At 41.2% G+C, this 23121-nt stretch overlaps 1 protein-coding gene across 2 annotated transcripts in view; it reads left to right on the top strand.

The window, feature by feature from the left end:
- NBAS (NBAS subunit of NRZ tethering complex) overlaps nucleotides 1-23121 on the top strand; it is a 180351-nt gene that overhangs the window by 27614 nt on the left and 129616 nt on the right. For both annotated transcript variants that reach the window (XM_083495383.1, XM_083495382.1), the window contains exons 12-21: nucleotides 669-797; nucleotides 3449-3512; nucleotides 5901-6094; nucleotides 10329-10586; nucleotides 11936-12061; nucleotides 13789-13940; nucleotides 14868-15005; nucleotides 15716-15794; nucleotides 16427-16531; nucleotides 17035-17171. In XM_083495383.1, the coding sequence (XP_083351509.1) occupies nucleotides 669-797; nucleotides 3449-3512; nucleotides 5901-6094; nucleotides 10329-10586; nucleotides 11936-12061; nucleotides 13789-13940; nucleotides 14868-15005; nucleotides 15716-15794; nucleotides 16427-16531; nucleotides 17035-17171 (1382 nt within the window). The remainder of the gene's footprint in view (nucleotides 1-668; nucleotides 798-3448; nucleotides 3513-5900; nucleotides 6095-10328; nucleotides 10587-11935; nucleotides 12062-13788; nucleotides 13941-14867; nucleotides 15006-15715; nucleotides 15795-16426; nucleotides 16532-17034; nucleotides 17172-23121) is intronic.

Below are 23121 nucleotides of genomic sequence, written 5' to 3'. Positions count from 1 at the left end.
CCACCTTAGCCAACAACCTTACATTCGCCTGAATGTTCTGCTACTTCACGTCTATCCTGTCCTAGCTGATGGGTGATTGAATGGAACTTCCAAGAAACTGTATTTAGGATTCAAGTGCCACTCTATTATCCACTTTACTGCATCACAGTTTATGACCCCCAAATTTGTCATCTTCTAAATGTTTTGGGCTACAACTCCCAGCACCACAAACCATTGACCATGGTTTCTGAGACCATGGTTTGTGGTCCAATATATCTGGAGAGCATCAGGTTGGGAAAGGGTGGGCTACATCTTGAAGGTCCTTTACAGCTTAAGGACTGCATTCATCCATGGCCAACCCTTTAAGGACTCCCACACTCAAAAATGGTGGGATCTTGGGATGTCAAATCAGGCCCTCAAACTAGGAGTTAGCTACACCTGTTGTACACACTTACCTGGAAGTAAAACACATTCATAGAACTGCCCTACTAGTTTCAGGAATTGTGGTTCTCACTTGATGCTTCTGTGTATCTGTTGTACAAATTCTAAGGAGCACTTCATGTTTTATAAGATCCGGGAAGTGTGCAAAGGGAAGATACATTGAAAATGGGGGGGGGGGATGAGGGCTACGAGCTTAATGCTTCTTCGAAATGCCTTTGCTTTTAATCACTGATCAAAATCTTGCGCAGGATGGTGTTTTCAAGATGAGCCTTTCTCCAGATGGGACTCGCCTAGCAGCTATTCACTTTAGTGGAAAATTGACTATCTGGGGAATCCCTTCTCTAAGACAACAAGGAGAATGGGAGCAGAGCGACCAGGTATGTGATGATTAACAGTTTCTAAATACTGGAATGTATTTGTAGCTATAGATAGCTTAAATGAAACTTGTATGACATTTCTTGTCACCTCCTTTTTTCTGCTTTTTAAATGGTGGTATTTATTTTTTTAGCATGTCCAAAATGCTAAAAGGCTTATATGCCTTTTTATACGCACAACATATTTGTTCATTATCAAGAAATGGTGCTTTTTAGCCATTGGAATGGTTATCCATATGGAAACTGAATCAATTGTAGACAATCCTACACATGCCTACTCTGCAATAAGACCCATTACTCACAGCTAAGTGTGTCTAGGTTCGCTTAAAACTCACTTGATCAATTAACTAAAATTTCTTTAATTGGATAACATACCCACTACAGTTGCTATTTTTTTATAATCATCTATCTACATTATGCAGCTGCTTGGGTCATTTGAGCTATGTGCTACAATGCGTAAAGATTAATATTGGCAAAAAATATTTGCAGCTGAGCTGAATTTACAGCCCGGTATATCTTACAACATGGTAACATCATTAATCTTAAGATGATTGTATTCAAATCCGTTTGTTGTATACTTGAAAAGGCAAAAGAGAGATGCACACAGGAATGTAGACCAAGGTTCGAATCAGAATTATTTGTTTAATCACTTCCTCCCCCAAAACACTTCTTGGAGTATTGGAACATATGATTCATTCCTTGTTTTGCTTCTCGTTACTTCATGGTTTATTGTCCCCCCCAAAAAACAATGCTCAGTTGTGTCCCATATACTCTATATAACATTTTAAAATTGAAATAATTTAAACTGATTTATAGAGATGTAGTTTTAATATTAATATGTGCACACACACAGTTTGGAGGAAGTGTTCTCTGCCTTTGTGCTCAGCTCAGCAGTACTTCCCTCTCTGTGTTTGTGTCTGTATGTGGGGTTAGGTGTTTTTTTTCCAAATCTCCATGGGTAGGCAAACTAAGGCCCGGGGGTTGGAGCCAGCCCAGTCATCTTCAGAATCCGGCCCGCGGACGGTCCGGGAATCAGCGTGTTTTTACATGAGTAGAACGTGTCCTTTTATTTAAAATGCATCTCTGGGTTATTTGCGGGGCATAGGAATTTGTTACCCCCCCAAAATAATAATAGTCCGACCCCCCCCAAAGGTCTAAGGGACAGTGGACTGGCCCCCTGCTGAAAAAGTTTGCTGACCCCTGTCCTTGCATATATATCTTGTCATAGCAAGATAGACATTTGCAGTCATTAAAGCTTTGGAATTGGTTCCCAATAATACAGTGGCACCTCGGGTTACATACGCTTCAGGTTACAGACTCCGCTAACCCAGAAATAGTACCTCGGGTTAAGAACTTTGCTTCAGGATGAGAACAGAAATTGTGTTCCGGCGGCGCGGCAGCAGCAGGAGGCCCCATTAGCTAAAGTGGTGCTTCAGGTTAAGAACAGTTTCAGGTTAAGAACGGACCTCCAGAACGAATTAAGTTCTTAACCAGAGGTATCACTTGTACACAGACCGCTGAATGCATATTGCAACTAAAAAAAAATTTAGATGGCATCGTCTTGTTAAGTGACTGGGGTGGGTGGGAATCCTAGCTGAAGTAAAAAGGGAGCTCTATTTCATATTTAGTGTTGTTGTAATAGATGGTTCAGACTACAGTAGAAATTTTGTTGGCAGTGGTAGAAGCTTCCTTCATTTTTTAAAGGCTTCCTTCATTGTATATATTTATTGCATTGTACCAGTGTTTTGATTGAAATGGTGGTTCAAGAACAAACAGTTTTGGGAATTATGGGGACAGCTACCCAAACTGTAAAGAATTTTTTTCATGTATGCAACTACAGCGGTAAGAATGTTACTTGCCAAAAAATGGAATGAAGAAGTCCCAGTGCAAGAAGAATGGATACAAAAACTTATGGAATATGCAGAAATGGCGGAACTTACTGGAAAAATAAGAAATCAAGATAACAAACTTTTTATAAAAGAGTGGAAATGGTTTACAAAAAAAACCTCTAAACAGATAAGAACATTGACAGAATTACTGTAATAACCTGCAGTTTTATAGGAGTATATATTTAAAGTAGATGAATAAATGAGTAAGTTAATTTGGAATATGGAAAAAATATAAAAATTAAATTTAAGGAACTGCAGAAAGAGGGGGAAGGAAGTTGAGTTTCAAAATGTTAAAATGATTGTAAAATTATTGAAATGTATAAAATTGAAAACCATAAATATTTTTTTTTTTAAAAAAAACAAGCAGTTTGTGGAATCCAGGACTGAGTATTTAAAGTAATAGAAGAATCCTGGCTTTTAACTTCCAATGAAATTGGATCCCAGTTCATATGCTACACTTCGGTCATCTTTCTGACAGTGTGAATCGCTTGAGATAGGAAATTGTCATGTGTTCTAATCATGCAGAAGTAATAATTTGAAAATGGGGCCTGATGGCCTTGCTAGCTTGAGTGATATTCCGTTCTGTCTTTCTCCCTTACCTCCCCACTTGCTTCCTTCTTAATGTTCAATCCAATACAAGGAAAGTTTTCAAAACGATGGCTCCACTTGTTCAGAAGTCATAACACACTGCTTGTTGGTAGTTTTGTTTATAGTGTACATATGAATATGTATAAAACTTAATTGGAGGTTTTCTTTTTCTTTTAGCCGGGCTATGATGAAATCCAACCGGAATGGCGACTCTCTCTTGAGAAACGGAAGAAAATCAAAGGTTGGAGGCATAGTGTAGTTTCGTGTCTGTGTGTGTGTGTGTGTGTGTGAGAGAGAGAGAGAGAGAGACAAAGACCTGAGTGAGCAGGAGAATGTTAACCCATCATTGTGTGTTTAAGATATCATAAGGGCTAACATTACAATGCTGCCTTCCAAAATGCTAGAAGATTACATGTCCATTCTGAGGAAGCAGTATTTGAGAATGTGTGAGTGACGGGCACATCCTCTTTCCATTCCTTTCCATTTTTATGAGCCATGTGTAAAATGTGAAGATATTCTTCACCCAGTTGGAATCTGTGAGGAGCTCTCCATGGTACCAGGCAGCCTGGAATAGGATTTCTGTACAGTGGTACCTCAGGTTACAGACGTTTCAGGTTACAGACGCTTCAGGTTACAGACTCCGCTAACCCAGAAATAATACCTCAGGTTAAGAACTTTGCTTCAGGATGAGAACAGAAATCGTGCTCTGGTGGCACGGCGGCAGCGGGAGGCCCCATTAGCTAAAGTAGTACCTCCAGAACGAATTAAGTTTTAACCCGAGGTACCGCTGTACAGCTTGTGTTCTAGACCCAACACCTTTCTTTCAAAAGGATCAATGGCTTTCATCATTCTTGCTAGGTTCTGCCCCAGCTGCATTTTCCCTCCTTGCCCCCAACAGGGATCCCCAGAGGACAGCTCCAGCAAGACAATTTTACCCCCACCCCACCCCACAATACACATTCTGTCACTATCTTGATGGCTTCTCATTATGTGAAATTGTGTTCTGTGTATTTCTAAGACGAACTTTACTGTTACTTTTAGGCTGCGTTGTAAGGTTTTATATCTTGAAAAGTGGAGTGTAAATAATCTCAGAAATAGTGCAGTTTTGCGTGTGTTGTTGTCGTCTATTTACGATGCCAGTTTAATTCACAATGTTTTGTTTACAAAGGGTGCCTTCAAGAGTGTACAAGTTGCTACCTTTTTGTGGAAGATCCCATTTCACTTCCAAACTGATATTAAGTGTCTCTCTCAATCTTCCTTTGCCTATGTAGGGTGGCTCATAGCAATTTAAATTTAGCATCTTATAAATTAAGAACTCCTGTGTAATCATAAATACTGCAAAATAAATTAAAGGCAGAAAACAAAATAAAATATAACCTTGAAATAAAAAAGCAGATACTTAGCAGGGGGGAAATCTGCTGCAATAAAAATGTGTTTTACCAGCCAGCAAAAGATGGATAGGCTATGTACATTCATCCTAGGGCAAAGTATTTGATAATGCAGCTATACTTGAAAGGACTTGACACTTGTAACTAACAACCGGACCTCAGGTGAGACACAATAATAATAATAACAACAACAATAAAAATAAAATAAAATACACAAACAATTTTATTATTTGTACCCTGCCCATCTGACTGGGTTGCCCCAGCCACTCTGGGCAGCTTCCAACGTCTATAAAAACATCATAAAACAATAAACTTTAAAAGGCTTCCCTATACAGGGCTGCCTTCAGAAGTCTTCTAAAGGTTATATAGTTACACATCTCCTTGACAACCGATGGGAGAACGTTCCACAGGGTGGGGACCAGTACCGAGAAGGCCCCTGCCTGGTTCCCTGTTACCTCACATCTCGCAGTGAGGGAACCACCAGAAGGCCCAGTGTCTGGGCTGGATGATGGGGGTGGAGACGCTCCTTCAGGTCTATCTGTGTATCTGAATGCCAACACCAAAAATAAAATTAAAATAAAATAGATTGGTTCATGTGAAAAATACAATCTTCCCTAAGATATTATGTCAGAGCTAGGACCCAGAAGACGGTGATTCTTCACACTGGCAAATATTTTTCAAGCAGCGTACATAATAAGTAGCATAACAAAGTAGAAATCTCTTTAACTCAGCCCCTTTATGGATATTTCATTCCCTTTGGGAGAAGCCATATAGATTCTCCCTCCTCCCTTCCTCCCTTGGTTGTGACACCTTTCCCAGATGGTTTCTGCTTGATATAGCTTCATCGAGATTCCATGAATAATGTTCTGAGCATTTGCCAGAGAGATTGTTGCGCAGTTGGCCTGAGGAGCCATAGGTCCATATCTATCTATTAATTTTTAAAGTTTCACCCTGCTTTGTGTGAGCAGATCTGCCTAACACACTTAGCTGCATTATTTTTAAAATATTACATGAAGAAGTCTGTCAGAATCTTTAATTATTCAGTTTTGCTTTAGTTAATCCAGAGATAACTTTAATTAAAATACTACCGTAAAAACGTAGTGAAGCGAAGCTCTACGCAATGCTGATACAGTATATTGTCATTAAAGTTAGACTCTCTCAGATGATTTTTTTATTAAATAATTGAAGCTGTTCTAGTTCCTGTTTTAAAGCTTTTTTTTCTACTTTCCCCTACCTCCAAGACAAGGAATCTTTTTACCCAATGATAGACATCAACTGGTGGTCAGAGAATGCAGTCATCCTGGCTCGCTGTTCAGGTGCTTTGACAGTGTCATCAGTGAAGACCTTGAAAAACCTGTTGGGCAAATCCTGTGAATGGTTTGAAAGTTCCCCTCAGGTCACCTCTGCTCATGATGGTGGATTTCTAAGTTTGGAGGTAGGAAACACTGGCAGAAATGTCATATTTCTATGTGTGGAATGTCATCGCCTTCATGTGTAAGTCTCCTATACGTACGTGTGTGTGTGTGTGTGTGTGTGTGTGTGTGTGTGTGTGTGTAAAACATTTTAGATGGACTTCAGTTATTAGAATTGAAGAGTGAGATGCATTCAAATTATTTTTTTATTATTTCATTGCGTTTATGAAATGTTTTTTCCATAATATTATCTCAAAGCAATTTCACAGTGACAACATTGAGAATAAAAACAATTCCATGTGTACAAACAATTTAAACAATTTCATATGTAAAACCAATTTCAAATCCAATATAAATACAGACTGGGGTAGTTCTGACTGGGATGTCACAGAGAACCATGGCTTTTTCCAAGGTGAAGTAGCTGCAGAGAGCCTCCAGCCTTCTCTGGTGTGGCTGCAAGAAGTTGACTTGGACGCTTTATTTTTTTAAAATAAATTTTATTTTGACAAAGTAATAATCGTAAATAAGTAAGAATAAAAATGTGCACCCACCACCGAGACCATTCCATTGTAACTATCCAACCTCCCAAAACTTCAACACCTCTTGAGATGGTTTGACCCCTTCCCGTTTTAATGGTACAAATTCTACAAACACCTTCCATATCTCCTCAAAATCATTTCTCCTCTGTATTCCCCATCTTACCTTAATGGCACATGCCAACTTATCATTAATAGCTATATCCCACACTACTTTATACCATTCTGCCATTTTATGTTCTGCTTGCCCCTTCCACTTCCTAGCTATCATAACTTGTGCAGCTGTCAATAAATTTGTGAGCAAGTCCTTCATAGCCTGTGAACCTTCCATCCCATCATAAATTGATAATTATGCTACCTCTGGACTTTTGGTCAGCTTTAACCCAGTGATTTCTGTTATCTCCTTAAACACCCTTTGCCAAAAAATTCGTACATATTTATACCTCCACTACATGTGAACATAATGCCCCGTTTTCTAGCATCCCCTCCAACATAACACCGGATATTCCTGACCTGGACACTTTATGTCAAAACCTGGCAAACTCTTGTAAATCTTACCCATGCTCTGTCTGAAACAAGCCAGCTTCATAATCTGTGAACCACGTTAAAATAACCCTATCTCTGCTTCATATGTGCCTCCACACACAGCCATTTTACTTCATGAGTGAGCAAGCAAGCTAGCAAGCTACATCTGAACCAGGTGGGTACTCAACCATGTTTCACTCAGTAACTCATTGGAATTAATGAACATGGATAAATTAAGTCTGTTAATTCCAGTGGCTCCACTCCAAGTGAAACTTAGTTGAATACCTGCCCAGGAACTATAGCTAATGGCTTTGGAACAAGCCATGCTTTGAAGTTGGCTTAACACCCTGGCTTATTCTGAGGATGTAAATCATAATTTCACAATTAAGACTCAACAGGAAACTGTAGTTAGTCTGGTGTTTTCCAGCTCATGAAAAGGGACAAACAAAGTGTCTGTGATGGAACTACAAGGATCATTTGTTAACTTGTTAAACTGACAAACGGTCACTTTAACTTGACTGTGGTTAGCTTGTTCTTAACAAGCCATATATAAGATTTACTGCATTCTGTTGGGTTTCGATGAAATGGCAAACTGCCCTTAATAAAAAACAGACACAGGACATTCCAATCTCCTCACAGCCATGCACAGTTGGGGAGTGTGTGAGATCAAGGCTAACTGTGGCTTATCCCTGTTAGGATAAACCATGGTTTATTGTGACATTCCAAAGTAGCTGGGTGAGTTTAATTTACTGGCAAAAAATAAATTAATTTAATCTATAGTAAAGGGGCACACAACTATGGAAAAGTTAATTCTGATTACATATTGTGGGTTCTTTTTGTTGAACTCAAAACTTCTGATGGTATGAGTGACAAGCACTAAGTTATCCATAGTTTATAAATCTCATCTACTTTAGGAGCTCTTCCCGCCCTCTCCCCCAGCCAATGAGACTAAATTAATTTGTTTAATTTGCTCTCCCCCCCCCCATCTTTGGACTTGCAGTAGAGATCTATCCTAACACCTCTATATTTATATACTTCTGGAACATCAAAAATGAAGCATACGTCATAGGAAATTTATGAAACGCCATAGAACATAGACTCTTCAAATCAGGAGAACACTGGGAATGCGAAGTAGCACAGTTTAAGGAGGAAATCCAACTTAATTTTTATTCCTCCTTTTTAGCACCAGCTGAGCTTTGGAGGGTTAAATCAAGAGTCAGTAGTGTCACATCTTTCACTCAGCGACTTAGTGGATATTTTTAAAAATGCCTTCAATTAGCTAGCCTGTCTTCTTCTGAATAGTTGTCGTTTTTGAGCGAGCCTTTTGTTCCCTTTATATTAAACATAATGTCTGTGCATATGATGTTTGTATGCATCTGATGTGTCTCCTTTTGTTAATCCTTTACCTTGTCATCTTGTAATTTCCACAGGGCTGCCTGCCTTTCAAATACTGAGGTGTTTTTTTTTAAAAAAATATTATTTCTCCTCTAGTTCTTTTATTCCTGTTTCTTATGTTTCTTTGTATATCAGCAGTGCCGCTATTTCTCTTAAAACTAAAGATCTTGGTGCCATCCTTTTCACGATGATCTAAGTCTCGTTTTCAAGTTGTCAGATAAGGCTAAATTCCCTTTTTTTCTGCCCATGCTCCATTCCCTTATTAAATAATGTCTTAATTACAGTGGTACCTCGGGTTACATACGCTTCAGGTTACATACGCTTCAGGTTACAGACTCCGCTAACCCAAAAATAGTGCTTCAGGTTAAGAACTTTGCTTCAGGATGAGAACAGAAATCATGCTCCGGCGGCGCGGCAGCAGCAGGAGGCCCCATTAGCTAAAGTGGTGCTTCAGGTTAAGAACAGTTTCAGGTTAAGAACGGACCTCTGGAACGAATTAAGTACTTAACCCGACGTACCACTGTATTGATGTGGGGGTTTTTTTGGGGGTTGCAATTTTGTACTCTCTTACCTGGGAGTAGGTACCATTAAGCTCACTGAGGCTTACTTTTGAATTGGCCATCCCTTTTCTGCCTAAGCCACTTGCTCCTATATTGTGTTCTGCTGCCCACCTGCTTTCTCTAGCTTTTCCTTATTATTCATTTGATTTCGTTCTAGTATTCTCATTCGTCCTTGCTTCTATTCCCTATCTTTCGGGGCTTTTTTCTTCACGAACTCTTTAGCGGCCTATATAAATGTACTCGTTCTCATTCTCTCTCTCCCTCTCCCTCAAATGCTTGAAGGTTCATTTGTCCGAGGTAGTCTATGCTCAGTTGTTTTTAGTGTTATCCTATTTTTCTGTATCTTTATCCCTCCCTCCCTCATTAGAATGTAAAACTGCTGGGCAACGTCTGGCTACCTGCATTGCTGAAGCTATAATCATACATGGCACTGTGTAGTTTTGAAGCAAGGTTTGAGGCAAAAGTGCAAAGCTTCATGTGCCTTTTTCATTGTTGTTCATTCAGATATACTGCTGCAACTAAATTACATGTAATGATAGATCTTTCCGCTTCATAATCCTGTTTTAAAACTTGTATTCAGTTATTTCAGGATCATATGCTTCCTATGTGACCTTGTGATTAGACGATACAGTGATATCTATATATTTATAACAAGAAACAGAACTTCTTTCCTTTCAGAATGTTTAAACCCTAACCCAAAACACGAATTCTACGGCAGTTTACATAAAAAATATAAATACACTATTAAAGCAACCAGTAAAAAACAAAACAAAACCATAACCTAAGAAATAATAAACTAGAAAACACAACTACTATTCAGCCAACTAATACAATACAGATTTCTCTTATTTTATTCAAAAAAATGGGTCTGGGCAAATGAAAACCTGGTACCAAAAATAATGCAATGACAGTGCTTGTCTTACTTTCAATACCAAAGGCATAGGGCATTCCAAGGAGACCCTACTAATTCTTACAAAATGTATTTATTAAGCATGTCCTAGTCCTTATGAATGTACTTAGCACTGGGGTTGTGCTAATAGCCCTTCCTTCTAATAACTTTGCTCTGTATGTAGCCACTGCTGGATGCTTGAGAAGGAAATTCATTTTCTGGAGCTGGTTTCTTTTTGGTCCCAGAAGCTTTGAGAATTGTGGTGGTGGCTTATTGCCTCTCTGTGTGCTGAAGCCTGACAGACTTAAGTGTGATGCATTGCGCTGTTTAGTAAGAATTGCTTTCCTCGTAGTGCGAGGTGAAGCTGGCTCCAAAGAGATCGCGCTTGGATAGCAGGCCCGGTGATGAAGACGAAGGAGAAGATGACTCCGATTCGGACGATGAAACTTCTGCCAAGGCCCGGTATTTTGGCTACCTTAAGCAAGGCTTGTACTTTGTGACCGAAATGGAGCGCTTTGCTCCTCCGCGGAAACGTCCGCGCACTATCATAAAGAATTACCGCCTCGTAAACCTGAGGTCTACGACTCCTGAGGAGCTGTACCAAAGAAAGGTGAGAGTGAGACATTCTGCCCTCCCTTTTCTCACGTGATCATTAATTTTCTCACAATAGGGCACTTGGGTCTTAGGTCAGCTAGACATGTTTCAGTAGCATTGGTTTAAACCAGGCTTTCCCAAACTTGGGTCTCCAGGTGTTTTTGGACTACAACTCCCATCATCCCTAGCTAGCAAGGGTCAGGGATGATAGGAATTGTAGTCTAAAAACAGCTGGAGACCCAAGATTGGGTAACATTGGTTCAAACAGAACTATCTTCTGAGTTATTTTGATGTGTCTTAATTAGTTTGTCATTGCACTCGTATTTCGAAGAGTACTGGGGTTGTTTCTCTGCTTATTGCATTTTATATTCCACCTTTCCTCCAAGGAACTTAAGGTGGTGCACATGATTCTCCTGTTTTTCATTTAATCCCCACAACATCCATGCGAGGCAGGTTAGGCTGAGAGTCAGTGACTGACCCAAGGACAGCCAGCAAGCTTCATGACTGAGTGGGGATTTGAACCTTGGTGGCGCTGTGGGTTAAACCACAGAGCCTAGGACTTGCCGATCAGAAGGTCGGCGGTTTGAATCCCCACGATGGGGTGAACTCCCGTTGCTCAGTCCCTGCTCCTGCCAACCTAGCAGTTCAAAAGCATGTCAAAGTGCAAGTAGATAAATAGGTACCACTCCGGCGGGAAGGTAAACGGCGTTTCTGTGCACTGCTCTGGTTTGCCAGAAGTGGCTTAGTCATGCTGGCCACATGACCCGGAAGCTGTATGCCGGCTCCCTCGGCCAATAAAGCGAGATGAGCTTCGCAACCCCAGTCAGTCACGACTGGACCTAATGGTCAGCGGTCCCTTTACCTTTACCTTTAATAATGTACAGTGAAAAGCTGGAGGTATTTTCTAGTCATGATGCTGAAGCAGCATAGTTCCTCGTGCATTTTTTCCTTCCCAATCAATAAATGTGTACATGTTACTCGTTTGTTGCAAATGCTTTTTCCTCAAGATACAATTTCTGCTATGGGGATCTCACATTTCTTCCCCTGAGCATTTGAAGCATATTATATTGCTCCTGGATGTAATGAATCCCTTCCTCTTAAGATTGTGCAGCCTTTGATTTGAGACTGCTGTGTAAAATGAAGGGTCACGGGCACCTGCTATATATGGATTGTGATGAAACCCATTGTCTAGTGGATCAGACACTGCACAATTGTTTTTGACTGGCAAAAGGGTATTCTGGGTTGGGAAATGATCTTCCTGATTCTCTGAATAATGCTAAACCTGTTGTACATGCTGCTTTTCTTATAGAAAGTTGTAATGGAGCCCGCAGCGATTGCTTTGATTTCATTATGCTTTGTTTGTAGATTGATAATGAAGAATACGGAGAAGCTTTGTCGCTGGCTCAAACATACGACCTTGATTCTGACCTTGTTTATCAGAGGCAGTGGAGGAAATCGGCTGTTAGCATTGCTTCTATTCAGGATTATCTGGTATGTTCTCTTAGGGGAAGGTAGTTTTTATGTTAGCCTTTCTGAAGCTCATGTCCTGCACTGCAGATGTTTTGGACTGCAATGCTCATTGGGTGGGATTCACCTAACATGCCTTTGTCAGCGGAAACTTCCACTTGTGTAACAGGACTTCCCCCTCCCCCAGCCGTGTGCCCCAACCCGCAACACCAAAATTGACTCTGAAGGGTTGTGCGATTCCCTCGGGACAGTGGAGGGGATGGAGAGTGAGGGACAATTGTTCCGTCTGACAAGCGTCAGTGCTTGTGCAGGTGTAATGTTCATAATAACTCGACAATGAATTCCACCAAATGACTTCAGGGCTCATGTGTGTTCCAGTCCAAAACATCTGTAGGCCGCCATGCTTTTACAAAGCATGTGAAATTTCCAGTGTTCTCTTATTGGGTCTAAAACTGGATTTGAAAAAAAACCCCAACCAATTCTTTACTATGCAAAATAAACAGGGTTAAGCATTTTTATTTTGTAATTTGCAACATTAGTCATACTCAGAAAAGACCTATTGAATGCCCATTGATGCCCATTGGGTAGTCTCCTGATGTGCCTTCGCTGGATTCAGAGGCCCTTCTTCATGTGCCTCCTCTACAAGAAGTCTGAAGGGTAGGAACACGAGAAGGGGCCTTTTCTGCAGTGGCTCCCCATTTGTGAAATGTTCTCCCCAGGGAGGTTCGCCTGGCACCTTCATTAGACACCGTTAGGCGCCAGGTGAAAACGTTCCTATTCAACCAGGCCTTGGGCTGACTGACATCCAATGTTCTTTTAAATGTGTTGTGGGAAGGGGGATTATTTGTTTTTGTTCTTATTTTTATTATGGCTTTTTGATGGGTTTTATATTGTACAGTGGTACCTCGGGTTACAGACGCTTCAGGTTACAGACTTCGCTAACCCAGAAATAGTACCTCGGGTTAAGAACTTTGCTTCAGGATGAGAACAGAAATTGTGCTCTGGGGTCGCGGTAGCAGCAGGAGGCCCCATTAGCTAAAGTGGTACCTCAGGTTAAGAACAGTTTCAGGTTAAGAACGGACCTCCGGAACGAATTAAGTACTTAACCCGAGGTACCACTGTAATTTTATGTTGTTAGCTGCCGTGGAATCTACAGATGAAGTTCAGTATACAAATTTAAGAAATAATAATAATAATAATAATATATCATCCTTTATAAATGTTGACTGATGTGTTCTCTGTAGTCCAGTTGATTTGATCTCCAAATCACAATTAGGGGTGACTGGGAGGTAAAAAAAGGTAATTGTTAGTGTAACACAGCTTTTCCCAAACGTGGGTCTCCAGCTGTTTTTGGACTATAACTCCCATCATCCCTAGCAACAAGACCAGTGGTCAGGGATGATGGGAATTGTAGACTGAAAACAGCTGGAGACCCAAGTTTGGGAAACACTGGTGAGACATCTGCAGGAAGGGCTAAACGGTAGAGCAAATACTTTGAATGTAGAAAATCCCAGGTTTGAACCCTGGTGTGTAGGGTTAGGTGAGACCCCTCTCTGAAAACCCAGAGAGCTGTTGTCAGTCATTGAAGATTATATTCAGCTAGACAGACTAAAGAGTTTGTATCTGTTAAGCACAGAAAGCTGCCTTATTCAATGTGCTCTCATGATCGTATACACCCTTGCTATCAGTCTCCGCTAATGAATCATTTGTGTCTCCCCCCCCCTCGTTTTTTTTGTTTTTGGTGGTGTCAGAGCAAAATCAATAAGCGTTCTTGGGTCCTTCATGAGTGCTTGGAAAGAGTTCCTGAGAATGTGGATGCTGCTAAAGAGTTGTTGCAATACGGCTTAAAAGGAACAGACCTGGAGGCGCTCATAGCCATTGGGAAAGGAGAAGATGGCGGCAGGTTTGTGGAAGCAGATGGTCAGCTCTGCTCACTTGGGTCGCTAACCAGATTCAGCAAAGAGCGTAACAATGGTTGTTTATTGTTTATTAAATTATTGTTTTATTAAACGATAAACTGTGATTGATCAATATAATCATCATCATCATCATCATCATCATATCCCGCCCTCCCCAGCCAAAGCCGGGCTCAGGGTGGCTAACAACAATAAAACAGTACAACACAACAGAACACTCTAAAATCATTAATTATAAAATCAATTAAACGAAACTTTTTCCTTTTTTGCATGCCAGAATCTCCTGTGAAAACAAGGTTGGCATGTCTGTCTGTCTGTCTGTTTCTTTACAAACCTGTAAACTTCCAAATTAGTAAATGGATAGGTTGGGGGAAAAGTTGGATGAATGCAAAGCAATTCCACCCCCCCTCCCAGAAGTACCACTTCATGGAGCTTTTAAACTAAATCTGGCTACTCTTGATCCATGTGCCACGGGTCAAGTCTTAATGATGAGAGAAGGTCATACTAGTTATTTTACGGTGCATACACGAGCCCCTCCCAGCATCTCTAAATCTTCTTAGATCTGATAAGACTGGGAACAGAATCGCTAAGGGTGCAGGCCTGACTGTCATAGCTAAGTTCCCATTCACAAACGCCACAAATTCTTTTTTCCTTTCATACTTTTTGGGGGGGATTTTTCATATTTGTAGATGTTTCCTTTTGCCTGCTTGTTTTGAAGGGATGAAAAGACCTGTACATTTTGACTTGTGAGAGCTGTCCTTTTTTTAGTTGGGTGCTATTTCAGGATTATTTTTTTTTTTAATATATAAAAAAATCAATTGTAATCTAGAAGATAGAAAGCTCTTTAAAAAACCCCAAACTTTTCTTGATCAAATAACCAGTTCTCCATTCATTGATTTTCGTTCTCCTCCTAGGTTTATCTTGCCAGGTGATGTGGACATTGATGAACTGCTTTTTGAAGAGTTTTTAACTCCTGAGGAAGAAGCAGAGAGTAGGAAGGAGCGGGAAGCCATGAAGCGTCAAGAACTTCTTCAATCAGTAAACTTCTCCAAGTACATGTCAGGCTGGGTGTCCTCTTGCTATATTGCTAGAAATATATGCAAAAATCCCCCCCAAAGAGAGGATATTTTAAAATACATTTCACTTCTAATTGGATCAAGCTATACATTTTTAATTGGCAGTGTATTTTGAAAATAGTTCATCTTTCTGAATTTCCCATTCAGATTTAAAAAATGGAGAAGGATTCCACTATGCAGCTCTAATTGCATGCAGGCAAGAGGCCTGATCCAGCCCTCATTGCAGATGGTTGCTCTAGATTCAGATGAGTGTCTGAATTCACATCCATTGGCAAGTCATGGCAATGCAGACAGACGATACTGACATATGAATACACAACTCAATTATGTTTTTACCAGGCACCAAAAAGAGTACAGTGGAAGTACCTGCTCGACAGCAAAAGGCAGAGTTTCAAATGTAGGTGCTGCCACTTGATCAAGTTTTTTTTTACAAGTAGAGGTTTGCTTGTATAAAACTGTAAAAAAGGTAAAGGGACCCCTGACCATTAGGTCCAGTCATGGCCGACTCGGGGGCTGCGGCGCTCATCTCGCTTTACTGGCCTAGGGAGCCGGCGTACAGCTTCCGGGTCATGTGGCCAGCATTGTACACCCCCAAAAAAAACCAAACCCAAATACTCAGTGCTGCCGATTCTGTATTTCTTTATATATTGCCTTTCTCTCTCTCCCCCTCCCCCTTTTTAAAACAGGTTAACATTGGAACAAAAAGAACTTTGCCGGAGCAGATTGAAACTGCTAACGTATTTGGATCGGCTAGCAACATACGAGGTTTGGAAAATTGTGGATTGCATTTGTTATGTACAACTCACTATATAGCGCCTTCAGGACCTTTCACTCTTATAGTTTAGCTTTCAGCTCTGATTTTCAGTGGTTATAAATAACGAGGCAAGCAAGACCATTATTGCACTCCAACATGTTCTTCTCATACGTTATGTTGCTTAATTTGCATTGCAGCACATTCTGTCTCTCTCTCTCTCCTCCCCATCCTGTCTTCTTTCTCCTAGCAAACTATACTTAAGGCCCTGGTATTTAAAACCTGTCCTTATGTTTTTAGCGCATTGCATGTGTGTGAAAGCTGTAGTGAAAATATGCAACCAACTTACCGGCCTGTGGTACACCCAGTTGCGCAGACCACTGCATCATTGCTTAAGAGTGCAGCAGGACAGTCAACCTTTGGGTTGTTAAAATCGCAGATAACCAGCAGAGGGTAGGGGCATGTGTAATGGGAGCCTGGAGCTCTCCTCCAACCCAAGCCCAGTGCTCCCCTCCTGTTTCTAATAAATCTTTCTCGGTTTCCAGAGGACCACATGTGCCAACAAAGTTTCGGGAAGTTCACTGTGTCGTGTTCTGTTGAGGAACCAATCAGCCTTGTAAAATGTTTCCGATGATTTTTCCTTCAGGAAATTCTTGGTGGGCCACACGTTGCCGAACAGAGATATGATGCAGAGTTCTTCAAGAAGTTCCGGAATCAGAATATTGTTCTTTCTGCAAGAACATATGCTCGGGTATAAATTATTTCACAGCTTGCTCATAAAATATTTTGCATAAAGCAAAATTTTGAGATGTGACTTGCCTTTCTATTTATACAATAGAAAAAAATGGGTTGCATTTAGGACACACCGTAATTAATAGAGGTATTTGTAGTTTATCTCTGATGAGAGGGAATTATAGGGCCTTTTTAGGTTACTTTTCCCACGCTTTTATCCCAGGCAACAGATGTCATGTCTGAAGAAATATGGGAAAGTTGTCAGTGAGGCCATTTGCACCCATACCTGTCGCCTGTGGTAATATATGAGACTCTTTAGGTAATGGGCAAAGCGATCCGGTCTTAGCTGGGCACCAAGTGGAGCTATATCCGCAGCCCTGCTGCTGTGGGTGGGGGCTGGAAAAAGCCAGCTCAGGCTACACTAGCATCTCCCATAATTTGAGGGGTGTGTGTGTGGATACTTCTTAAACAGGCTGGTCCATAAGCTGTCTCATGAATATTAAAACTGAATTATTGGTGCAGGAAAGCAATGTAAGAGCCCTGGAGATTTTGTTCACATACCATGGGTCAGACCTCCTTCCGCATCGGCTGGCAATTCTCTCTAATTTTCCAGAGACCACCTCTCCACATGAATATTCCTTTTTGCTACCTGAAGCTTGGTAAGTGCGTATGTGCTGAATATCAATGCAAAGCTGCACCTTTATTTATTTAATATTGAAAACAACAATTAGTATTCCTTATTTTAAAAGTTACAGTAAAAGCTGCATATGCAGCTGAGAGAGGGAAACCCAATGAATATATTTTCAGCCAAACATGCTCTGTTTGTTGCTATCTCACAGAATTGGACAGCAGTCTCAAGACTTCATGCTCCTTCCCTCAACCCCTTCTCTTAATAACATACAGTGGTACCTCAGGTTACATGCACTTCAGGTTACATATGCTTCAGGTTACAGACTCTGCTAACCCATAAATAGTACCTCGGGTTAAGAACTTTGCTTCAGGATGAGAACAGAAATAGTGCTCCGGCGGTGCGGCAGCAGCAGGAGGCCCCATTAGCTAAAGTGGTGCTTAACCTGAAGTTTTAGGTTAAGAACAGACCTCCAGAACGAATTAAGTTCTTAACCTGAGGTACCACTGTACAGTCTGAAATATTCCTTTGCAATATTTATAGCAAAATGCTATCAGAAGTTAAGGTTATTGTGTATTCATAAGTTCAGCCACTGTCGAGTTCATTGCGGCTTACTCCCAGGTAACTCAAGAATTTACAGAATTCCTTCCATGAAATGATCTATAATTACCCTATCTTTTTATCTGAAGCTGTTTCCTGTTCGACATATTAGTTAATAGTAGTAGACTTGACACACATTGCTGGAAGTGTGAGAATCAGAACTGAATAAATTGCAAAGATTTCTGCCTTATCACTAAATGTGATATTCTTATCCTTTTAAAAATGGTTATGAGGCAAATGTGAAGTCCTCTTGTAGTTTTGCATCTTTTAGATTAAAAAAACACCCTTCCAACCTTGGCAGCTTTTGTATTGAAGCTGAATTATAGTACTTTCTGCTTTGTGCCACAGCTACCTATGAGTCTACAAAGGCCTTTTTTGTGCTATGTGTGGTGCCCACAGTGATTGATCCAGTTTGCAAATGCACTGATCGTCCCAGGGAGGTTGAAGTCTCCTGTTCGGAGCTACACAAAAAGGTCAGTGTCTGACTGTAGCTCAGGCAAAGGTCTGACCTGGAAGTATTTATGGCCAGGCCATAATGAGAAACTGCAGTCACCTGTCAGAAGGTGGGTGCCGTTCAGGGATGCGAAAGAAAAACACTGCCCTTTCCTTTTCCACTCCTCATCCTCAGATGGTTCCCCCATGAGTGTGACAGAGCATAGACTAGGAAGCTTGTCTTCTAAGATGAGGGCCTTTTATCAAAACAAGCCCTAAATTATGTGTTACATAAGCACCTGTCTTTAATTTGCATTTTTTTGGGTGTCAGTGGGTCAGTCCCAGGGAAAGTGAGTAAGGGTTTTCAACTGACTAGGCGAAAAACGCATGCAAACATAGGTTTGATAAGTGGAAATCACCAGGCAGAGGTTTTCATCATAGCTGCAGTAGCTGATTCAAGAGTCAGCCACCCTAGGATGGATTAAAACACCTGCCAGTCAAGGGATGGCTATGCCCTTAAAGGTTATCCAGTGCTGTGAAAGCATTTCATGCATTATGCTGAAGGATTTGAAGTGTTGAGCAGGCTTAACATGCTTGAATTGGTTGAAACGGAGCCAAGGAAGGCAAGAGCTCTTTGAGTGCGTCGCTAATTAAAGTTGGCTTGATATTGGCAAAGATCCCACCAGAGGCAAGACTGTTGTGGCAACAAGCAATCCTTCCTCCATCCAAACTAATTATTTAGAGTTATTTCTGTGTTTCAAACCATATTATAGCAACAATTTAGAAGTGTTCCTTTTTCTGAGATCATTTTCCCCACAAGAGTTTCTGCCTTCTTTAAATGGAAGGTGAAAATTCTTTGATGGTTCATTGGGAGTTCTGTGAAGGATGAAAACGCACAGGCAGCCTAGGACTGTTGGGCAGGTGGTCTAGAAATTTAAGGAGGGGGTTTGTGAAGGAACAGCCCACGTCTCTGAAGTTTCTGCTACACCATTGTTGCAGTTTATCAAGAAAGCAGATTTCTAAACTGAAAAGGGACTTCCTTGTTTAGCCATGCTGAGTTGCTGAAGTAGAACCTTCAGAAACATTTCCAGCTATGCATTCAGTTATTAAAAGGAGAGCCTTTCTGGATCGCATCAGAGGTCCATCTATGCCAGCATCCCAAAGTAGCGAACCACATGCTTCCAGGAAGGCCTGGGCACGAAAGCAACAGCCATATTCCTTGCTGCTTTCAAGCAACTGGCCACAAGCAGAGTCATATTGTGGCTCTGCACCATGGACTTCTCTGCAGCCATTCTGACTAGTAGCCATAATGTACTTCTACACCTCCAAGCTATATCTTGTGGAAGAGAATTGCATAAATTAATTATGCACCGTGTGAAGAACTACATGTTCTCATGAAAGTGGCCTGCTTCAGCTACTATGCTGGGGAGTGGCTAAAGGAGCAGACATGGTGTTCTCCCCTTTCTTATGGAAGTGTGTGATGTAGCAGCGCCACCCAAATGACTTGTTCATTCTTCTCCTTCTTCCTTGAGGGAACAATGCATGGCCCCCTACTTCACCATGCACAGCCTGTCGCCTTCCAAGTACAGTGGTACCTTGGTTTATGAACTTAATCCATTTCAGAAGTGTGTTCTTAAACCAAGGCCTGCTTTCCCATAGCAGCGGGGGACTCAATTTACAAATGGAACACACTCAGCAAGAAGCAAAACATTTTCTGCTTCCAAGGCAAAGTTCACAAACCAAAACACCTACTTCTGGGTTCTTAATCCAAGTTGTTCATGAACTAAGCTGTTCTTAAACCAAGGTACCACTGTATGTGTCTGAACCAGACAAATGGGCTGTAGGAGTCTGATTCAGACCAAATCAGGCCATTAGCCCATCTCATTTGGCATTGACTAGACTGGCAGAGGGGCTCAAGGGTTTTCTGAAACTTTTCTGGAGATGCCAGGAACCGGGATTTGCTGCTTGCAGAGCATGTGCTCAACTGCTAGGTTACAGCCCTTCCTCAATAGACTTATGTGATGGTAGTTTTTGTCTGCTTTTGGGGTTCTTTTGGTGGAATAATGCACTGATTGGCCTTATTGTTCCACCTGTCACAGTTTGGTATCCATCATGATCTGGAGGTGCAACACTAATGTGATACTTGCAGATTCCACGAAGTGATTCCCTTCCCACTTCCTTTCTCTTAAAAAAAAGGGGGGGGGGATTACGGTTGCATTAGCACAGTTTGGTTGAAAGAAGGCTTGTTATTGCACGGACCTCTCCTAATTGTAGATTAGTGCGAAGAACTAATATGCTTGCAGTGTCTGACATGAAAGCATAATGCACTATCAGACTACACAACAGTAACTATGGGAGATATCTCTAATGAGAAGGGTCACCTCTCAATGTGACCTGGTTCAGTAGTCCCAAATTCAACACCTGGTGGTGCCTAATTATTTTACTAGTACAGTGTGTTCCACTGAAAGCAAATGACATGTTGGGTAGATTTCCTGGAACCTAAACTAAAAGGCAGGAGTCGCAGCCGAAAACACCATGGGACTCTTAAGTGTGTTTATGGTTCTATACAAGCAGGGGCTGCTCTGTGTTTTTTTAAAGGTTTGGGAGCACTTCATGCATCCCATACATCTTTAGTTACGCGTATGTATATGTGTGTGTGTATGTGTGTGTATCTATATATTTATGTACCTATATCTCTATCTATCTATCTATCTATCTATCTATCTATCTATCTATCTATCTATTGGACTGAGATAGCTGTTGTGGTGCTGCCCTGCAGTTGCTGTTCATCTAGAGGACACCTAGAGGACACCCCGTTGGCTATGATACAGGAACATAGGAAACTGCTTGATACTGAGTCAAGCCCTTAGTCCAGGGGTCAGCAAACTTTTCCAGCAGGGGGTCGGTCCACTGTCCCTTAGACCTTGTGGGGGGCTGGACTATATTTTGAAAATAAATAAATAAAAATGAACGAATTCCTGTGCCCCACAAATAACCCAGAGATGCATTTTAAATTAAAGACACATTCTACACATGTAAAAACATGCTGATTCCCAGACTGTCCACGGGCCAGATTTAGAAGGCGATTGGGCCAGATCCGGCCCCCGGGCCTTAGTTTGCCTACTCATGCCTTAGTCCACCTAGCTTAGTATTGGCAATATTGGGGATAGATAACCTGTGGCCTCCCAGATGCTGTTGTACTACAACTCCTATAATCTCTGATCATGGGCCATGTTGGCTGGCACCTGGAAGCTGGAGGTCATCAACATATAGTGGTACCTCGGGTTAAGTACTTAATTTGTTCCGGAGGTCCTTTCTTAACCTGAAACTGTTCTTAACCTGAAGCACCACTTTAGCTAATGGGGCCTCCTGCTGCTGCCACGCCGCCGGAACACGATTTCTGTTCTCATCCTGAAGCAAAGTTCTTAACCCGAGGTACTATTTCTGGGTTAGCGGAGTCTGTAACCTGAAGCGTATGTAACCTGAGGTACCACTGTATAGATGACCACATGTTCTCCATTCTTAGTCTACGTTGTTTGGAGGTGGGTTTTAAGGTTCTCAGACAGGACTTTTTCCTGACCCTACCTGGAACCCAAGACCTTTTGTATGAAAAATAAATGTACTCTTCTCACTGAGAAAGAGGCAGCTGTGTATTTTGTCCCATCCTTCCTCCAAAAGGAGCCCAGGAAGTTCTTATGGGTTTGGGAACCACTTGAGAATGGTGATAACTGCTCAGTCCTAATCTTGATTTGTCTACTTTTTTGTACCCCCCCCCCCGCAACAAAGCATTACTGTTTAGTAGTTTTGCAGAAAACACCAGCAGTGTAAATAAGAGTTCAGCTAAGCCAAGGTGGGAACGTCACCCCACTCTACTTGCTGTAATGGAGGGCAAAAATCTTGTGTTGAGCAAAGCCTATAAGCATTTGGGAAAGTGAGTATTCTTAAGTCTTCCCATGGGGCAAGGAGGTACATGGTGTGATACGAGTTGTTCTTGGCAGTGATATGATTGGTGTTTGGAATAGGGGGACCTCACCACCACATCCCATCCTAGTTTGTTTTTTTTAAAATTGTGTTTTTATACCTCCCTATACCCGGAGGTCTCAGGGCGGTTTCAGGGCTTAATGGCAATGAGATCCTATTGGTCAGGAGTGAAAGAGGATAGGTTGGAGAAGAGAGTCATCCACTACTTTGAATGGCCTGTGGCTGCTGCTGCTTCTTCAAGCAAAAAAGGGGGAGAAATTCTTGGCTATCTTGTAACGTTAAAATAAAGTAATGAGCACAGCTCTAGGTGAGAGTACCAGGGAGCAAGGATGGAGGAAGACTTCATTTCTTCTGCTTTTTAATGTGAATGGACCTAGTTCACCCCATGTGGACTTATGAATGAACATGTCCAGAATTGGCACAAATCCAACCATCTCTACTGTTCACAAAGGAGCTGAGCCAAAACTGCTTTCACAGTTTAATCTGTGTTCTTTGCCAAGTATATGTCCCCTCTTTTTATTTTATTTTATGAAATCCCACTAGTTTCCTCCCATTGCTCCCTTGAAAATTTTGATATTTTTTTGTTTGGGGCCATAGAGTCTCTAAATAGGCCTTAACAAACTAGTTCGGGAAGTTCCTTAAAAACAACAGTTCAATTTTTTGTAACTGAGAGCAAAACTCAGAACTGAGAGCAAAAAGACAAAAATGATTTTTTAGATTGGCTCTAAGTTTAGACACTGTCTTAAGAAGTCTGTCTCTCTTAAACCAGAGGAATGCACTCATAATGATATATCTGGTGTAGATAGAATGTGTTATAATTCTATTGCATTTGATAGCTCAAAATAAAACCCTGACTTCCAAACCTTTATTCCCCTACTCACTTCCTTGCTCAGTTCCTCAAAAGAATGTGAAGTCTTTAAAAGGTAACACACTTTAAAGGATTATTAACCTTCTGGGGAAAATGGCAT

This window comes from Podarcis liolepis, assembly GCF_965112155.1.
Source record: "Podarcis liolepis genome assembly, chromosome: 3".
In the NCBI taxonomy this organism is placed as follows: domain Eukaryota; kingdom Metazoa; phylum Chordata; class Lepidosauria; order Squamata; family Lacertidae; genus Podarcis; species Podarcis liolepis.
The sequence above is the reverse complement of the archived record's forward strand: the minus strand, read 5'-3'. Positions and strand labels throughout refer to the sequence as shown.